The sequence below is a fragment of the Wolffia australiana genome, chromosome 5, assembly GCF_029677425.1.
Source record: "Wolffia australiana isolate 7733 chromosome 5, ASM2967742v1".
In the NCBI taxonomy this organism is placed as follows: Eukaryota; Viridiplantae; Streptophyta; class Magnoliopsida; order Alismatales; family Araceae; genus Wolffia; species Wolffia australiana.
In genome coordinates, this window is record NC_135839.1 from 3,621,368 (window position 1) to 3,641,096 (window position 19,729).

At 41.5% G+C, this 19,729-nt stretch overlaps 1 protein-coding gene across 2 annotated transcripts in view; it reads left to right on the forward strand.

Annotated features, from left to right (window-relative positions):
• The first annotated feature begins 8,973 nt into the window (after nucleotides 1-8,973).
• The window catches only part of LOC144702926 (Protein phosphatase 2C family protein), a 39,721-nt gene continuing 28,965 nt past the window's right edge, over nucleotides 8,974-19,729 (forward strand). For both annotated transcript variants that reach the window (XM_078574952.1, XM_078574953.1), the window contains exons 1-3: nucleotides 8,974-9,087; nucleotides 11,972-12,341; nucleotides 17,452-17,560. In XM_078574952.1, coding sequence (XP_078431078.1) covers nucleotides 9,078-9,087; nucleotides 11,972-12,341; nucleotides 17,452-17,560 — 489 coding nt within the window. In that variant the 5' untranslated portion in view covers nucleotides 8,974-9,077. The remainder of the gene's footprint in view (nucleotides 9,088-11,971; nucleotides 12,342-17,451; nucleotides 17,561-19,729) is intronic.

The following is a 19,729-nucleotide window of genomic DNA, read 5'->3' on the forward strand; positions in this document are numbered from 1 at the left end:
CATGTTATTATTTGAATCAACCAAATATTTATGCATTAGCTAGAAATTCCAACTTTTGCACATTATGATTATTTTTCACTAATTTCATTGACTTCTATGAAGTCAATCAGTTTGATTACTGATGAGTATTTTATATTCCCCAATGTGTAGAAGTTAACAGGAATTACAATATATAATTCTTAGGAAATTGGAGAATTTTTGGGAGCTTAGTGATTATCAGATAGGGCTGAAATGATGAAACGGTGTTGTGGGCTTTAAAAAGAGAAATCAGAAGGGCTTGGGCCACCACCTGACCTACCTATTGAGCCTTTAAATACCTTACAAAAGAAACATTCTGGAAATTACAAGGCAAAGCTCTCAACCAATGGAGAAAAAGCGGCAAAATGGCACGAAAAGATAATAGAAAATGTCCAAAGGGGTATTTTAGTAATTCTTTAAATGTATAAATAATTCTTTTATTCCCGCATTTTGGACATTCTCTAGAAAGTGGCGGGCCAGCAGGACAAGGCATGTTTCAGAATCTAGGTTGTTCAACCTGTTTAATGTAAGTTTATTGAAGTTTTCATTCAATCTCGTCTATTGTTTGCATTGAAAATACTTGATCCTAGAAAAATATAAGGATCTATACTTTAGAGAAAGCTTTTAGGGCTCACCAGAATTTCACTGAGGTTTTAGGAACCAAGATTTCCATTTTCACATCATCATCCATCCATTTACCCTTAAAATCCATCATTTTCTCACTCTAAACACTCATTTTCCCTAATTTCTCTCTCTATAATCATTTTACTATCTCTCTAGATCTTCATTCATATCCCTATTTCATCCTATCAAAATTTCAAAAAGTATCCTTCATTTGCACCTTTAAATTCTATCTCAAACTTCTACACCATCTCTTTATTTTCTCTCTCTATCTCTTCATTTCAGTCTCCCTCTAGATCATCTTTAATTCTTCCTTTCAAGTTAAAAAAAGAAACGTGTTTGAATTCCATCATTTAGGGAAAAAAAGTGGAGAGTAGAGGACTTAGTCAATTTGACTAAGTCCTAACCATATTGGGTCAAGCCCAATAGGGCTTAGCCCATTTGGCTAATTCTTGACTTAGCTGAATTGGGCTGAACCTTAGTGGGCCGACCCACTAAGGCCAACCCTATACGGGCCACACGAGGACCACCAGCTCATCCGGTCTGCCACTACCGCCACTGCCGCTGCCGACGTTGTTGTTGACGCCGCTCCATCACTGTTGCGTCGCGCTACCACTGGCGATAGCCGAAAAAGGTATTTTCCTTATTTTATATATTTTAAACATCCAAAAAATATAAAAAATCCCAAAAATTAATATAATCAATATTCAGTATTTTTAACATCTACAAAAATTCAAAAAAAATTTAACTCTCGTTTTTAATATTTCTAATTTTGTTGGTGTTAATTAAATTCAAGAAAATTCAAAAAATATGTATTTCCAATTTATAGTGAAATAAAATTATGAAACTTAGTCTAAAATATTTTTAGTGTTTTTCTTTGTATCTCTACTTCAATTTAGATCATAGGAATTTATGTAAATTGACTAAAATCCATAAAAATCTCAAACATTATATTTCACACTTTCATTCCAAGCTTGAGAAAAATTCTGAAATTAAATTTTTGCCTCTCTGTGGATCGACCCCTTACTTGCCCTATATTAATTATAGAGTATTTAAGTGTAAAATTTTCATAAAAATTGTTGGTTAAGTCTGAATCAAAACGATGACATAAAACCCTTAAATTTGGACTTATCAATACTCAAGAAGGACATCAAAGTATCCAGATATAATAACACTATATAGTCTCACTCATATGATGAATATAGCCAGCCCTATAGTCATTAGAGTGGAGACACTAAGGATAGATAGTGGGTGTTCTTTAGTGCAAAGAGTCACTGCATTGATCTGTACGAATCCTTAAATGGTATTAATTTTGAAGGCCAATTAAGGTTATTTGGCCACTAGAGTCGTTAACAAAACTGATACATGGGCCTAGAGGGTCACATACAAAAGGTTATTTTGATGTCGGAAGATATACTTAAGTTTTGGGGTTTTTTAATGTAAAATACCCTCTTAGTATAAATAGGGGAAGTCCATGAATGAAATTCACACAGGGTAGAATTTTTCAAGGGCCTTCTCCTTCTCTCTTCCTCCCATAACTCTTCTCCATTCCCGACATGTTCGGGACATCGTAAGGACAATGACTATTGAACACGGCCCGTCAACTAGGAGGAAGAGATTCGACATGCCGAGAACCATGTGGATACTTCTGGAGGCTGCAGACATGAGCAGATCCACATGACTTGTTCGAGGATCAAAGGAATCACGGATGAAACCCATGACGAGGTAATTTATTTCATGATTTTAATGATGTCGTGTGATTCCATTTTGTGCATTCCGTTGCATGGAATCCTCGTGTTCATCCATGTCAAGGCCTATAGAACCCAACAGAAACCTCATTGAATTCAGAGAAAAAGGAGACCTAAATTTTATTCCACCTGATAAGGTCAAATGATATCAAAGTAGCATTATTGTATGTCTAACAAATATTCTGTTAGCTAAACATGAAAAATTGACATTATAAAATGTAAAAATAATGTAATGAGTGAATAAATGCATAAGATGTTACTCTGCACTATAATCAAGATAATATGCATCATGATTATGTCAAATTTTCCTTAAATTGCGTATGATCAAATGGATAAGATTTGATTGGTCATGGATTGGCTGAGTAATTTTAGTCACCGATCCCATTTCATTATCTTTCATGATAAAGTACCAACTTGGAAACTTCATTAAGATACTTGACTGGCTTCTTGGTTTTCCAAATATTATGTATCAAGTTGTGGCAAGTCATTCATGGAATTAAATTATGTTTTAGTTCACCCTATTATCTTGGAACAAATTTTCAAGCAAACGTTGTGAATAGATGCATCGAGATCTATTTGTTGCTTTGTAAATGCACAGTCAAAGATATACTATACATATTTAATAGGGCACAATTATGTTCTAATACATATTTCCACACCCAGTTTGTAGGTTGCGATCCAAGGAAGTTCTGTGTGATAAGGTTATTTTTTAACCTGGCCCACTTGCCTTACCTATTGCAGATGGGGAAGTGATGGTATGGGTAAGATCTGGAGGATTGAATCAAATGGAAGGATCATGATAAGCCAAAAACAAGGGTGAATTTTGTAATTTTATAATCCTTTGTCGTTTTTAATTTTAGCTTATACAATAAAATGTATAAAACCTTCACTTAAGATGTATAATGATAAGTATAGGTATCGTCCAAGGGAAGCTAGTAAGGAATTTCAATTGTGATCTGTGTATATAATTTGACCCTAATTAGAGTTGATTTGATCTTCAATGAAGATCCAACCACCCTAATTAGATGATGAATTTAGAAAGGGGGGGTAGAAGAGATGAGAAGAATAGAAGAAATAGGGAGCTCTAAATTGAATTCTTTGATCCAATTTAAAGGATCAAAGGAGTCAATTAGAGGGATTAAGAAGAAATTTTGATTGGTGTTGGTTGGTTTTGGAGGCTTGGTAATTCAAAAATTACTAAACTATTAAATAATAAAAGGGGCAATTTAATCTCCAAAAAATTAAACTTTTTTTAAAGATTTTTTATAATGCGCTTGGAATATCCAAGTAAATCTCACAATCTCTCCTCTCAATCCTAATAAGGGCTTATACATGCCACTCAAGCCAAGCAATTTAGAAGTTCAAACCAAGTTCAAGATGAAAAATCACAAACTTCACTAAAACATAATCCAAATTACACTAAAATTCAAATACAATGAAATAGAAAGCACCTAATAGAGTTGACCCAGGATAAAGCTTCTCTCTGTCTTGCAATTGTGATAGAGCCACCTCCAGAATGGCCGAGAGCTGATTTATTGCAATAAAACCCTGTAATTATTTAAATAATATCTTTACGCCTGCACACATGACCGAGAGCTGTTTTTAAGGGCATGATGATGACTCACAATATGCCATAAAATTATTAAGGATTCTCTGAGCATCAAAGTGTCATTTGCATACATTTAGTCCACATTAGTCATATTTCATGTGCATTATTTTCCTACTTACTAACCCCACTTGATTCTTTGAATCAGGTGGATTAGATCTCACTTAATTGGATTAATGAGTTCAGATGTGGATCAAGCACAAAGTAGAAAGCAAGTGACCAAGAGGAGCTGGCGAAAATTATAAGGAAGAAAAGCCCTAAAAACCCCAAGAAGCACAAAAATTAGAGAAACCTATAAATAATAGCTCTTGAGAGAGCATTTTAGGTTGTCCAGAAATTCTGTCTAAACAAGCTGGGGCTTGGAGAAGAGGAGTTATGCAGACCCTCCAAGGCTGAAGAGCGTTGGAGTTGGGAGGAGAAGCAAGCTGAGGAATAACCAGAGCAAGAAGATCATCACCTTGCCGAAAGGAAAATGACACAAGGTTGGTGTGATTGTTGTAGTTTCAGAAACTGTATTCTCTTCCCTCTAAGACAATCTAGGTTGGGCTGGGAGGCATCCACCAGGGTTCTTCCAGCATTCTCCAACCAGAAATTGTTTCCATGTTAGCTAATCTGAAGTTTTGTTGTTTAAAATCATCCTCCATCCCTCCTTCGTTGTTCGATTTCACCACTCCAGTATTTCCTGCTCTACTGCGTCTTTGTGCAAGCTGAGCCAAGGTAGAGTGCAACCAAGCCACGCCCAGACAAGGCAGAGCGCAGCTAAGCCATGCCCAGCCAAGGCAGAGCGCAGCCGAGCCACGCCCAACCAAGGCAGGGCGCAGCAGAGCCACGCCCAGCCAAGGCAGAGCGTAGCAGAGCCACGTCCAGCTTAGGCCGAGCACAGCCCAAATAGGTGCACATCACCTTTTTGTCGCCCGCGCGCAGAGAGTTCCGCGTGCAGCCTCACGGTCGCGCGCCTCTCCTGCACATGCTCAACGCGCAGGCAGCGCCGCGCGCAGCCTTCAGGCTGCGCGCTGCTCCTGCGCACGCCACGCGCGCAGAGAGCGTTGCGCGCAGGAAATACTACGCAGAGCCATCAGGCCGTGCGCAATTCCTGCGCACACCGTGTGCACAGGACGTGCCGCGCACAGGGACGAGCTGTGCGCAGACCCTGTGCACGCATGTGCACTGCTTGACAATTGGTAATTCAGCTTACCAATTCTCTCAATCTAATCCTTACAAAAATTGATAAAAAGGGTTCATTGAGTGACGCCGTAAAGGAATTTTACTGAAGATAAGTTCCCTGATTGTTAGGATTAATACAGAAATCTGATAAGCTACATTGAATTAAAAAAAGAATTGCTGTTGTTTTATCTGCTCCCTGTGGATCAACACCTTACTCGCCCTAAGGCTGTGAAGTTAAAAATTATTGTTGGATAGCTCAAATCCTCATACGATTAACCAGTAAAAACCACATAATTTGAGCTCATCACATGATTGCAATAAAAATTTAAGGGAAACCCTTCCAAGTTTTGAAATTGCTTTAAAACTCATATTTTTCATATAAATATATCCTTCTCCTATTAAAAAATTAATTTCTTCCTCGAATAAATTCCCAAAAAATCCAATAAAATCCTAGAAAATTCTAGAAAATTCAGTAATTCTTCTGCGCATTAATTAACATTAAAATTATGTTTTAAACCTGCCATTTTCATTTAAACAGAATTATTCTAAGCTTAAATACATTCCATAAAATTCATATAATTAACAGAAAATTAGGGAAAATTAGAATTCACTTTGAAATTTTAATTAACACGTGATATATGATAACAACCCCATTTTAAACTCTTTAAGTGCATAAAATTGTGCTAATTTCTTGAAATAAATACCGAATTTAGGGTGTTATCAGATCTATTGATGACTAGCATTTCATGGGAACTTGTATGTGCATCATAAACAGTTACCTGAATTTATCTTTGAGGAAAATTTGAAAGCTATGGGGAAGGAATAGATAATACCCTGGTATTTGATAATCACAAATAACAATATAATTATTTTTGTAATATCACACATGCTACATCTTTATTTCTACTAAAATGATCATATTGCATCATATTAGGGCTTAAAATGATCAATTCTATTTTTACATTACTAGTCTCTTTTCTAGTTTTATGGTATTCTTGATTATTATTTTTCTTATATGCATAATGACAACAATTAAGATGGATTATATTTTTTTAGAATTTAAAAGGTCTTGGATTTAAATGACATTTATCGGGTTTTAATGCTGTCTTCTAGTGCACCACAATCAGATTCACGTCCATTGAGACCAATGACTAGAGACACCAATCATTATGAAGATCATCCTTATTGCATCAATAAATACCTTTACCATGCAGTAATGCAGTTGTGACATGTGTCACAATCAGATTCACTTCAATTGAGACCAATGGTTGGAGATACCAATGATTTTGAAGGGCATCCTTATTGCATTGTGATTCATGATGCATTAGTGAGCCTATCATGGACTGACTTTTTCTCTCTTATGCAGTGTGGTGACAGGAGAAAACTTGAGGATTAAAATCACTGCCAATACAATCAAGTGATTGAAATCATTTTAAAATGAGAAAATTTTGTGACTAAAAATGTATAAAATGTGAAAATTAAGGAAAACACATGGAAAATAATGAGCTGTAAGATCCAGTGCTAGGTGCATGTTTTGATAGATCCAAGGATACCTTTCTTGTTCATTTCATTTTATTTAACAATACCAAAAGAGCAATACTGAAAGAGTTGATCAACAGTTTTGAAGAAAAAGCACCACTCTGCCCATGGGCCATGTGACACTGATTTTAGTTTAACCATCACTTTTTATCTCAATTTTCTCACACTTTGTTATAGGTTATTGTTCTAGTGCATAACATAGACAGTAAGCTTTCCAGTAGGAAAAACATAATCAAATAATTTCACTCTTAGGTCTGTCCAGGCCATTCCAAAGCCACACATGTCAATACTGATGACAGCTAATACCGAAACCAGTTACCTAGTCAATTGTTCATAGACCAGTCGATTGATGCCCATCACCCAGTCAACACATGTCCACACAACATTGTTCTCCACCGGGACCAACCTCTTAAGCATTGAAAAAAGTAGATTTGATCATTTTTCCCCATTTTTCACTCTAGAGAATTCCATAGATAATATAAATTTCAGATAGGTTATTGATAGATAAATTAGATATTTCTTAATAACCTTAAGTTAGTTCTCATTAGATTGCATACATTTGACTATATTAAAAATATCAAATATATATATATATAACTAAAAAGTGGCAATCACATTACCTATTCCCTATTGGTTTGACTCTTCCATCGCAGTAACAAAAATTTGTAAATTTTTTTCTATAAATGAGAAACTTGAGCATCATTTATACCCTAATTTCTGGTTTATCATGAATCCCATAGAATATATAATGGCTCTGAGGAATCGAACACAATGACACTGACATGAGCAAAGTGGATGGAGATTTCTTCCCATGGAGCAAGGGGGGCTGGATCACGAGAAGGGAAGCCTACAGTCTTCGAGGAGAAGATGAAGCAGATTATTATATAACCAAGGAAACAAATTATTACAGAGGAAATTGTAATTCTGTCTTGGAGTCAAGGGATCAAAGATCTGAAGGTCTTGATAGCTGTGATCAAACTTTTACTTAACCAGTTGAATTTTACATTTATTTAGCCAGTTGAACTTTCTTGAAACTTGGAGTCTTATCAGAGTCTCAACAAATCTTTAGGATAAATGGGAGTCAAAATATCTAAGAAAGTACAAGATGCTTAATAAGTAAAAAAACCAGGAGAGGACATATTCGCAAATAGGTAGAATATTTGGCTTCTAACTCATTATTTGGTCATTACAAAGCGGATGCTTATAACTAGGGAACTGCACGTTTGGGACGTGGCGCCCCAGACGTGAAGGGACGGATGACGATCTGTGATAGACGGTGATGTGATGAAAGTTTAGTCATGTCACCGTCCTGTCACATGTCCACAGATTTTAGAAAAATCCATCATGTTTGCGTCATGCGTCCCTCCTTGCGGCATCCCATCACGTCCCCGTCACCGGACGGCGTCAACATCACGTGTGACGGGAAAACAACCCTGTTTTAGGGAGGAATACTGTTTATATGGAGGAGAGAGAATCAGAGGGCATATCTCCAATTATTTTTGGGCGGCGTGCTTTTGCACGCGAATTAATGCAGGGACTTTTCTGCAAAATGCCAAGAAATTGAGTTAGCGATAACAGGTGGCAAAATCTCGGCCGTCGGAAAGCTTAAATATAATGATTTAAAAAAATTTTTGGCCATTTTTAAAGTTTTTTAAAAACCCGTCACGGTCGTCAGCCATGACGGCTGTTCCATCACGTCACCCGTCTGAGGCCCCCCTCACTGTCGTATCTATAGTGCAGGGATGCAGACGAGACGATTCTTTCGTCTTGGGAAGAAAAAGTTGTCCCGTCCGAGAATATCAGACGAATTTCTGGACGAAAATTTGTCCTGGGGACCACTGGTGGGACAATTTTTGTCCCGTGGGATGAAAAAATTGTCCGTTCGGAGGTCTCTGGATGATGGAGGGACGAATCTGGACGGAAAACCACCAGGTTTACATCCGACGGTTGAGATGTTGCCACATGGCCGCGCTATAACAAGTTGCATCAAAGTCCCTGCATTTTTAAGCTATATTAATGTATTAAAAATATAAAAAGTATTTTATTGTCAGGGAGGAATTTTAGGACGAAAATTCGAATTTTAGGACGAAAATTCGTCCCGTCCTGAGCTTATTGGACGGGGCGGTTTTTTTGTCGGTGGACGAAAAAACGTCCCGTCCTTCGTCCCTGAGCTAAATTCGGACGTAAGACGGGACGGTTTTTCGTCCCGTCCCGTCCCGTCCTCGTCCACGTCCGGGATTAAAACCAAGCTGTTATTTGCTTCCGTCCACCCGGTAACTTTTGATAGACTTCTAGTGTTCTGTTTAGCTCTTTGGATGCTGGTTTCTCTTGAATCAGCGGCTACGCGACGTGGTTGATTGCAGATTCTCTTGGTCCTGGACATGTCGAAAGGTAATTTGAATTTGTTTTGGTTTCTGAAAACGGATTCATGACCACCATTCCGTGAGTTCGCTATAGAAGTTTGGAAAAATCTTGTGGTTCTGATGTCCCATAGTAGGTATTCGAATCTTTTTTGGGTTGATATTGTTGTTATGATCGTTTCGTAATTTCTGCAATGTTTTTCGATGATGAAAAATCTTGTGGTTCTGATGTCCCATAGTAGGTATTCGAATCTTTTTTGGGTTGATATGGTTTTGATGATCCTTCTTGATTTTAGAGTTCGAAGATGTGTGGTCAATATGTCCGCAATGGATACTGGTTTAACCGGGAAGTTCATGTCCATGTTTGAGAACTCTTCACTGTAACAACGAAGTCTCAGGCAGATTTATTTCTCGTACGTGGGAATGTCTATCCCTTTCTAGTTAGCGGTTATGATCATTTTTCTAAATCCAGTTTCTGAGCCTCATTCTACTATTGGATTATGGAGACGAAGAAAAAGAATAACCCTGTTATTTTGTTTCTTCATCTAAGAACCATTCATTGTCTGAGGATTATAAGATTTGAACAAAAAGACCAGTTCAAGAAACAAGAAATATAAAACATGGATCAAAAAAACAACTAGATGGTGTAGTTGTTATGTGCTGACAGAAAGTTTTGGGCACAATGGAAGCCGATCGATCACAGTTAGAAATAATCTCTTTCATGTAATCTTCCTATCTGTAGGCAAGTCTGCCGTACCTCTCGCTGGTTTAATGAAGTCAGAGTTTTAGAGTTTTGTTTACTTATTTCTCTTTGCGACAGGGTTCTTACAGCCACCTTGCTCTTTCATTTCATCTTTCTGTTCCCTCTTTTCCTTCTATCTCTTTTATATTTTTGATGGTTCTTCTGGTTCCTGAGATTTATGGTAACACCGAGCCCTCTGCTTGGAATATTTGTAGTAGATCACGTTTTTTGGCAGCTCATGCTCTCACCTGCGCCATTTCTAGAGTTATTTTCTTTTGATGGGGGGCAGCAGACATTTCCCGGCAACACATTCTTTATTATCATTTTTGGGTGGGCTGACTGTTGCAATGGTGGTGAAATTTTCCTCAGAACTCAGAACTTATGTGGATAGTAGGAGGGTGACACGTCAGCTAACTGCCAACAGTTTGCAAGACCTCCCTCATCAGCTCATCCCAGTAATTAAGCCATTTTTACCTCCTCAGCTGCTGTGTCAATAGTTATCTGCTATATGTTTCATCTACGTTATTGGGCCTTATGTTCGGCCTTTTTGTCTCCATTGTTTGCCTTATGGAGCTATTGGCCCATTTTTTTTTGGCCACTCTCTCCCCATAAGCTGTTGAGCCTTCCCTTCCAAGTGACATCCTTGTGAGGCTTTCTGGTGTCTTTATGGCCCCTTTTTTTCTGCTGGCATTCCTTTATCATAGTTGATCTTTCATCCTCCATCACATCCTTGCGCCACTTTCCTGTGGTAGATTCACCATTCTTCTGCCAGAGTTGACTTCTGGTGATTTTTTCTTCCAACGTTTTTCACGGGCAACATTTTCCCTGATCAGACGTCTTCTTCTGATGATGTTCTTGCAGTGCTCATTGTTCACCTCCAGCTCTTTGTCGGTCATCTGGAGAATTGATCTTTTTTTGGTATTTCCTTTCTTCCACATCTCCCCAAGCTTTGAATGAAATTCATTCATCACTTTGAGGGGGGCTATAAGAACTAAGGTCCGTAGTATTCATTTCCTTGTGTAAGGACAGGGAATCCTCTTGTGTAATGTGAGTCTGCTTTTTAAAGTTTTGTTTAGTTCTCTCCTCCTGCCTGACTCCCAGGATGGCGGAATACTTGTCAAACAAGGGGTGTTGACCTGTCAACAGGCACCATGTGACCTGATATCTCGGGTGGTGCTGACGTGTCCTCTAATTCCCAGTCTTGACTGGGAGGGGGAATAAAGAATGCCTATGAGTAAGAGGTGAGACCTCAAAGAAAGGATCATCTGGCAGTTGGACCTCTTGAAGGGTGTGATCAATCATGGAGAGAATAGCTGAATGCAGAAACGGTCATTTGAGGGCGTTCCCATTACAGGAATATAGGGGATCATTCTGATACAAACCTCGTACTAGGCTCGTATCGGAGGAGAGTAGGGGTGAGGCAAGGTAGAAGTTCCCGGGGTAGAGAGTCGAAATGGGAATGATAAGAGGAGTCGAACAGAGGGGTAGTGGTCGACCAGGGAAGAGCCGGCTGAAGACCCGGTGAGACGATCACGGGGATAGGGGATCGTTGGACGGTCAAGGGGACGGGACCGAGACACGGAGGATCGAGATAGTGAGCCAAGAGGCCAATCTTACCTTAAGTCTTGACTGCCCTCATAAAGGGAGGGCTACACATATTTATAAGAATAAGAAGCAATCTACCCTAAGCGTGAGATGACTAAAGTGCCCCTAGTGGGCTGAAATGCCTAAGATACCCTTGGGGGTAGAGGATCGTATCACCTTCAAAGCCCAGTTGAGGGATCTTTACCTTAAAAGTGTAACATTCATATCTATAAGTAGAATTGTTGTTCTTACCAATTCGATACAGACTGTATCAGTCTTTGGGAGGACACTGAAAGTTCTAGTATTACAAAGGTGATAAGCATCATTGCATTCACCTTTGTATGCTTTTGATTTGGCAAACTACTTATGAACACCGGAAATAAATAATAAATCAATATTAATCAAATTTTAGCAAAAACTATGTTTTTTAATTAATGAAATGATTAGCTATATCCGCGGTATAAGTTCCTTGCCTTGAGACGTTTTTTTGCCGCTCCAACAACTGCGAAAGATCTTTGATTATGACATGCTTTTGCTATCCTGCTTCGAAGAACTCTAACCAGAACTTTCATCCTTTGTATTATGGCAGATGATGATTCGAATAACTCAGGTCTCCCTAAACGGGAAAGTTTATTTGATGTCAAAGATTCTTGTGGGAAAAGACAGAAAGTCGTCTTCACAGAGAAAGTGCAAAGCTCAAAAACTCAAGCTCCTCTGGATGTTGACTGCTCCATTCTAAAAAATGGTGACACTAGATTCCTATCCGAAGTAAATACTAATCAAGAGTCCATGGAAAGTGATACAAGGAAGGGGATCACTACGCCCAACCCAATCCAATGCGTCAATAAAACAATTCAAATTGAATCCTGTGTGGCAGAAGATGTGGGTTCTAGGCACAGCATGGAAGATGCTTGGGTTATGCTCCCTGATGCTATTATGGAATCTCCTGGAACTTTGAGGTGCATATCTCTTTCTTTCTGGAGTTATTCATAAATTTCGTTCTCTTTATGTCATTTACCACGATTTGGCTAAATTATAAATGCTCTCACTACGTTGTTGGAGTGGGACTGGTCGGCGGTGGATGGCCCTCAGAATTCTTTGAGGCGGTGGGCCAAGACTCAGAGGGAGCGTGTGGCAACGGTGAAGTGTGGCCACAGCCATGATCTAGTCATGCCAGCAAGACCGTGACTGGGTCGCACTCTCGAGGTCATTAGGGTTTGGTCTGGGAGGAGGCTGTTGAATGGCGGAGGCAGTGATGGCTGACGGCATGTGGCAGAAAGGTAAAGGGGGCGGCTGCTGGCAGCCGCACCGGAGATCTTGAAGATCATGGGCCGAGAGCAGAGAGAGCTTGCAGCGGTGGTGAACCCATGGCCAAGATTGCGGCTAAGTCACGCTTGCAAGGTCTCCAGGGTTTGGTCAGGGGGGATGTCGGGATAGTGAGGGATGGCGGAGAATGCAGAGACGGTGGACATGGTGAATGGCAAAAACGGCGGTTCACAGCGGCGGTCTAGGCTGTGTCTGCGGCGGCTTTCAAGGAGGAGCGGCAGTGAATGGGGGTGGATCAGTGGCATTCGTGGCCACAGTTCATAGCAGCTGTCACGGCTGTGCTTCCCTGATGCATCCCCATGGGGTTGAAAAAGGCAAAAGGAGGAGAACGCTGAATGGCAGATCTAAGACGTCCATGGAGGCAATTTTGTGGAGGTGCTCAAGGTGGAGTGGTAGTGAATGACGATTCATGGTTATAATCAATACAGTCTGTGGCGGCGTTGGAGAATGAGGTTGTGTGGCGCTCGTGATGAAGGCAAACATGACATGGGCTTCACTTGAAAGACAGATGGCAAGACGGTGTGGAGGAGGGGAGTTCTGGTGGGACAGAGCCCTATCACCAGGGCCAGAGAAACCACACAGGGAGAGAGCACGAGACAGGTTCAGAGACGGCAGGGGAATCTTTCGCGGCAGAAGCATGTTGGCGGATAAGTAGATAGAACCCATGGGAGGTGAAGCCAAACTCACATGATGAGTGGGGGGGGTTATCTAGGGCCTTTCACTATAGACTCGAGACCGGATTTCCCACGGGCCCCCATCTGAGACATAGGAGGCGAAAGGAGAGAGCAAGCAGGGGGTTAGACTTGTTACAGACAGGATACCACAAAAGTCATGAGGGGAAGCCGCTCAGCAAACCTACACGGCAACCCAATGGCGACAAGGGCAATGTTTTGCAGCAGAGTTTCATGCACATGACAGGCCTTATAAGTGAGCTGGCCCGACATGCAGATGGTGGGGCAGAAGAAACCTCGGAGTATCACTCAGGCACTGCACGAAATCCAGTGAGAAGGCAAACATAAAACGGTAAAATGGCTAGTTTGTCAGCGGCATGAAGCGCTCGTCACCCAGTGTCGCGAAGGAGATGCTGAAGGTGGGTTAGAGTTTAGGAGGCGGAACACCTTAACACAAGGGGGATGATGAGGAGGACTGGGTGACAGTGGAACCTCGGGTAACCAGGGCGACATGGCATGCATGGGGGGACGAGGCCCGAATTATTAGTGAAGGGGAGCGCATATGTTTCAGATGTTTATTGAGATGGCATTGCCCCCTGGAATGTAGAGAGCCAGTGATTTCTCGGAGATGTCGAGGAGAGGGGCATCAGCGGTATGTGTGCCTAGAAGGAGAAATAAATATAAAGAAATGCAGGAACTGGGAGCAGGAGACAGCAAAATCATGGCCTACACAAGGTTCAAATGTGAACATGGCAGTGGTTGGGGAGAAGAGCCAGGCCGGATCCTCCTCCGTGTGTGCCGTATAGTCGAAGTGGTCAAAGAATCCCCAAGTTCTGAGGATATCCAACAAGATTATGCATGCAATTCCCAGCAAGGAGGAGCCCCAGAATCTGGAATTTGGGTATAGGCACTTTCTTCATCAGAGGAGCTTCCATTGCGGCATAAGTAGCGATTTGTGGTTGGACACAAAGAATCAAAGGGGAAGCTGTGGTGCAGTGGCGACGGGTTCTTCCAGAAAATGGAGCCTGGGATGGGGGGACACAAGGCCAGTAGATGCCAGAGGAGTTCTGTTGGGATATTGAACGTGGCAGAAGCATTTGGCTGACTCTGCGGAATCATTTCAGCAGGACTGGTATCGGAGGACCCCATTGAGGTGATCATGGAGGTGGAGGCCACTGAGGGATCTCAGATGCCAAGGTGGGCTTGGCTTGGAGGCCTGACTGGTAATTCCATGGTCAGCCTGAAGGAGACTCCCCCCGTCAGGGCCGAGGACTGCAGGGAGGTCTGGTGCATGGTCCGCAGGTCAAACAAAGTCCAACACTATTGCGAGGCTAGCGGAGAAGACGACAGGGATTACCTCCTTGTCCTCCATTAAGCAATGGCTCAAGACAGCCTTACACCAGGAGTCTGCCCCAGCTCAAGAGTCAGGTGGCTACATACCGCAACTGCAAGACATGTGGAGAGAAGTCGAGCATTATTTACCAGTAAAAAATCCAAATTAAGAACAGAGTGAATATGTCTTGAAGGACAGACTCTACAAGTTTCTGATGAGTCTGAATATGGTACATGAGGCAGTGAGAAGCCAACTTTTGAATTGGGAGAAGGTACCTGACATAGAGGTGACTATCAAACATCTGCATGAAGGAGAAGACAGGTTGGAAGTGGTGTCTGAAACATCTCCGGGGGAGAATGGCACAGGTCTAATGACCAAGACTGTACAAGAAAAGCAACAGAAGCAGCAGTTATCTCAGGTTGAGCAAAAGATTAAAAAATGAGAGGGACTGTTCTGCAAGTATTACAAGAAGAAGAATCACAGTATTGACCAGTGCTGGAATTTGCACGGGAAACCAACTCGTTCAATCTGGCCCAATGCAACAACCTCTCAAGGAGAAAGGATTACTCTGAAAGGGCAGCTCAAAGGAGCAAAAATTGCCATTGAAAATTCCAGGGGATGAGATAGGAAGCCTGAGGGAGTTGAAAGGCTAAAAAAATATGCTTGGCTCTACATCTCAGGTTAAATCAGGTGAACACTTTGTATCTTCTGTCTTCTTATCATCTCACTTACAAATGGATTGGTAGGTTGACATGGGTGCAACCGGCCACATGACTCCCACTGATCAGTCTTCTCCCGTTTTGTTCCTTGTAATTCACAAAGAAAGGTGATAACTGGAGGAGGAGAAATCCTCCCTGTTATGGGAATTGTCGCAGTCTTTAGTAAACCCTTAGGATTCCTTCAGAATGTGCCAAAGCTTAAGGCACAACTTATGTCTCCTTTAAGGCTGTAAAATATTTTAAATGTTCTTTAATACAGGATTCTGATGGGTGTTTTATATTGGTCCCCAGCCGAAAGATTGGATCAGTGAAGATAAATAATGGATTCCTTCAAGTTGAAGATGATCCTGGGGGTGCTATGATGGTGGGAAGCCATGAGCTGGAGCATGATGAAGATAAAGAACTGGAGAAGTTGAAGTTGATCAAGTTGCTGCATTCTTGTTTGGGACGTCCATCTTTTGATGTTAAACTCTTTCATGGTAACAAAATATGTTGTGATTCTTGTGAGTATGGAAGCATAGAACATTATCCTTTCCTGGGGACTTGGCACAAAGTAGCTCACCCTTTATGCTTGTTCACAGTGATGTATGGGGCCCAGGTAGAGCTCCTTCAAGTGGGAAATGGTGATTCTTGATTCTGATTGATGACTGTATGAGGACGAGGGAGATTCATTTATTTAATATAAATCAGAAGTTCCAAGGTTAATCCAAGATTTTTCATCATGGTCAAGAATCAATATGGTCTCTCAATCAGGAATTTTTTCTCATAGAGACTTGGAGGAGGAAATCTTCATGGAACTGCCACATGGGTATTCTACGCAGAGAAAAGAGAAGAAAGTATGCCGTCTGAAGGGAGCACTGTATGGCCTGAAGCAATCTCCACATGCATGATTCAGAAAATTTTCTCTTGCTATGAAAGACCTGGCTTGTAGACAAAGCAATTTGGATTATGCTCTATTCTTCAATCACACCACCTGAGGGGGATGTTAACCCTTCTAGTGTATATTGATGATATAATTATCGCTGGCAATTATGAAGAGGAGATCCACCACTTGAACACTCAGCTATCTAAGCTGTTTGACGTCAAGTCATTATGGACCTTTGAGATATTTTCTAGGGTGTGTACACACTCGACCCTTTGAAAGAAACAGATAAGTTGGAGTGCAAGCCATCCCCTGTTCCAATGAACCAAATCTAAGACTTGCCAGTTGTGGCGATGACAGTCCTGTGAACAGAGATCAATATCAAAGATTGATTGGCAAACTCATATATCTGGGTCATACGAGGCCTGATATTTCTTTTGCAGTAGGGACCTTGAGTCAGTTCATGCAAAACCCAAAGGAAGCACATATGAATGCAGATCATTGAGTGCTAGCCTATTTGAAAAGCACTGTGCGACAAGGGGTACTGCTAAAGAATGGAGGTGAAACATTTCTGGAAGTGAATGAAATAAAAGTATATATGCTGATATTGAATGTGGATGATATCAAGAAGTCTTTTTCTGTGATTGGGTCTTCCCTACTTCTCCAATTGTTTTTTTTCCGTTCTGCCAGAAAACTGAACTATCAGATTGCATTGATTTTCTACCAATCATCTCAATTCCGTTGAATTGAGAAATGTGATCTTGGATTATCGAGCAGAATTGTAATGTAGCCTGTACAGGACACAAATGTAGATGAGAAACAAAAAGATAGAAATAAGATATCCCTCCTGACTGTGGCTGCTCCTGCTGTCTCCATTTCTTGAAAAAGGTATGACATGCCTTTTTCTTCTGCGCAAGATTTATTTACTGGTTTCCCGGCACATGTGAGTTTATCTGCATGTGTGTCTAAGTGGTTTCCATTAATCTGTAACCGTTAGATCCTCCCAATCCAGTGCAATATCTATATAAGTGATAGTTTATTGATTCTTAATATATTCTCATATTTTGAAGTTCTTTCAAAATTTCTCATGTTTTCAATAAAAAGCTGAGAAGGGTTTCATTGTATTAACTCATCTTGTGATTTTGTTTCTGTTGACAGATGTGCACATTTTGCAATTTATGATGGCCATGGTGGCCGATTAGCTGCAGAATATGCGCAAAAGCACTTGCATCCAAACGTTCTTGCAGCAGGATTACCACGTGAGTCGGTGTGTCTGCCTGTTCTTGTAGTTGTGGTTGCGGTAGCAAAGAGTCATGCAGCTAGAAAAGCATTTCAATTCAGTTTTGATTATATGAGTTCAATGATCCTTTGGATCTCTTCTGTGATAAGAGAGGACAGTCAAGTGACCCAATGATACAATACATCATCATGGAAGGGCATATAATTAGAGTTCATCGTGACATTAGTTGAAATTGTTATGAATAATGTGTTACATAGGACTCTCGAGAGAGAAAGGAAGAAAAGTAGAGAGGGAGGCATGAAAGGAAGAACTCAATATAGAGAAGAAAAATAAACTCTTACTACTCTGTTTAGGGTTCAATGTCAACAAGCCTCTTCTTTGGGAAGTAGTGGGCCTAGCTGCTGGTAAGAACAAGAAGATGAAAAACAAACTTACTTCATGCATTAGGGTTCTCACTGGTTTAAACAAGTGAGAGTATAAGGTGGTTTTGGCCCACATGCGTAACTTTTAAGTCACTCGAGTCAGAATGGTAAGTGGGCCTTTGATGTATGAGGCCCATTTCCAACATAATGAGATAGAAATAAAAGTAAAACAACATAAAGAGAATGGAGCTTCTGCTTGCATTCAATAATATATACGAGGGGATCTTCTTACGGGGGGTGTCTATGGCGGCATACGTGTCGGTGTGCTGGTAGACACAACCAGCCTCTGGGCACGGATTGATAAGATGGCGTCGAGTGCTTCCCCGTGATGTGACTCTATACAATGAGCCGCAGAAGATCATCTTGGAGCTTCGTGGGATACCAATGGACTATCGGGTTCATACTGTACTAGCGGCGCTGGTTAGACCCTTAGCTCGATTACAACATATTATATCAATGGGTTTGGACTATGGAGACCCGAATGTTGCAATACTAGAAGTTGAGATGAACAGGGGTCTCTCACCTCCACATTGGCTTATGCTTAGACAACTAGAAGGTACATGTAGGGTAAGGGTGTCAGTGTGCCAACCCCCATCGTCCCCGCCTCCAGAGGTGCGAGGGACGAAGGCAAGGCGATGCCCGAGTAACACAATCTTATCGACCGAGATGTAGCATGGGCAAGCAGAAGTATTATTGAAGTCTACCGACATCCTACGACTGTTGGAGGCTCCATTGATGGCAGAGAAAGTAAACAAAGAATCCAACATGACGATGACCACTAACAGAGAGGACCTAGAGGAGACCGCGACATCTCGGGATTTTGCGACGACACCATCCCCACCAGCAGATAACATTTATCTGAAGAATAGTGTGCCAGACGCCCAACTGAAGAATAAAAATGTACAAGATGAGAAGGTCATTCCGGAGGGCAAGCATCCTGCTGGCGGGACTGAATGTGAGGGAGCAAAAATGGTGGGAGGAACGAAGCTCAGAGCACCGAGAAGATTGCACATGGGACGGCTGATCATGAAGGGGATATCTTCGGCAAACTCATTGGTTATAGAAGAAAACGGTGGTTTGTTCCGGATGAGAGAGGCGCAAAGGTATGGTTGGTAGCGGGGAAAGGAGGTTGCCTGCAGTTTGCAGAATCAGGCAAGGCAGGTCAATTATTGAAGCAGGTGGAACCTGAGAGGATCAGCCCGCTATGGAGGAAAACACGAAGGAGCGAAATGAGAGGAGTATGACCGGAGCAGAGGTGGGGCACGAAGTGGAGGCAGATTCTAAACGTGGAAGCTATGACCAAAAAGGCAAGAATCCCATATACGAGATAAACATTGAGATAGATGACCATAAAGCAGTGGATGATTTGGTAATCGGATGCGGGGGGGAGGGGGGAGCAGAGCAAACAGTTGCAGATGGATCGGTATACCGGCGGGAGCAGAGCAAGGGGTTGATCCGGTACTCCCATGAAATGCATATCATGGAATGTTCGAGGGCTCTGTGACAAGTGGAGAAGAGGTATAGTGGGGAGATACCTACGCGAATGGGGAGCCAATGTGGTGTGCCTGCAGGAGACCATGTTGGAAAAGTGTGAGGCGCAGGATTAGAGAATTGCGAGGGGGACTTCCTCACTGGGTACTTGCCTGTGAATGCAGTAGGAATATCTGGAGGACTGATGGTGGCCTGGAATGAGACATTGTTTTCTAAAGAAGACTGTTGGACGGGACTTTTCACGGCAGCAGTACAATTGAAGAGGTGAAGGGACAATTATCAG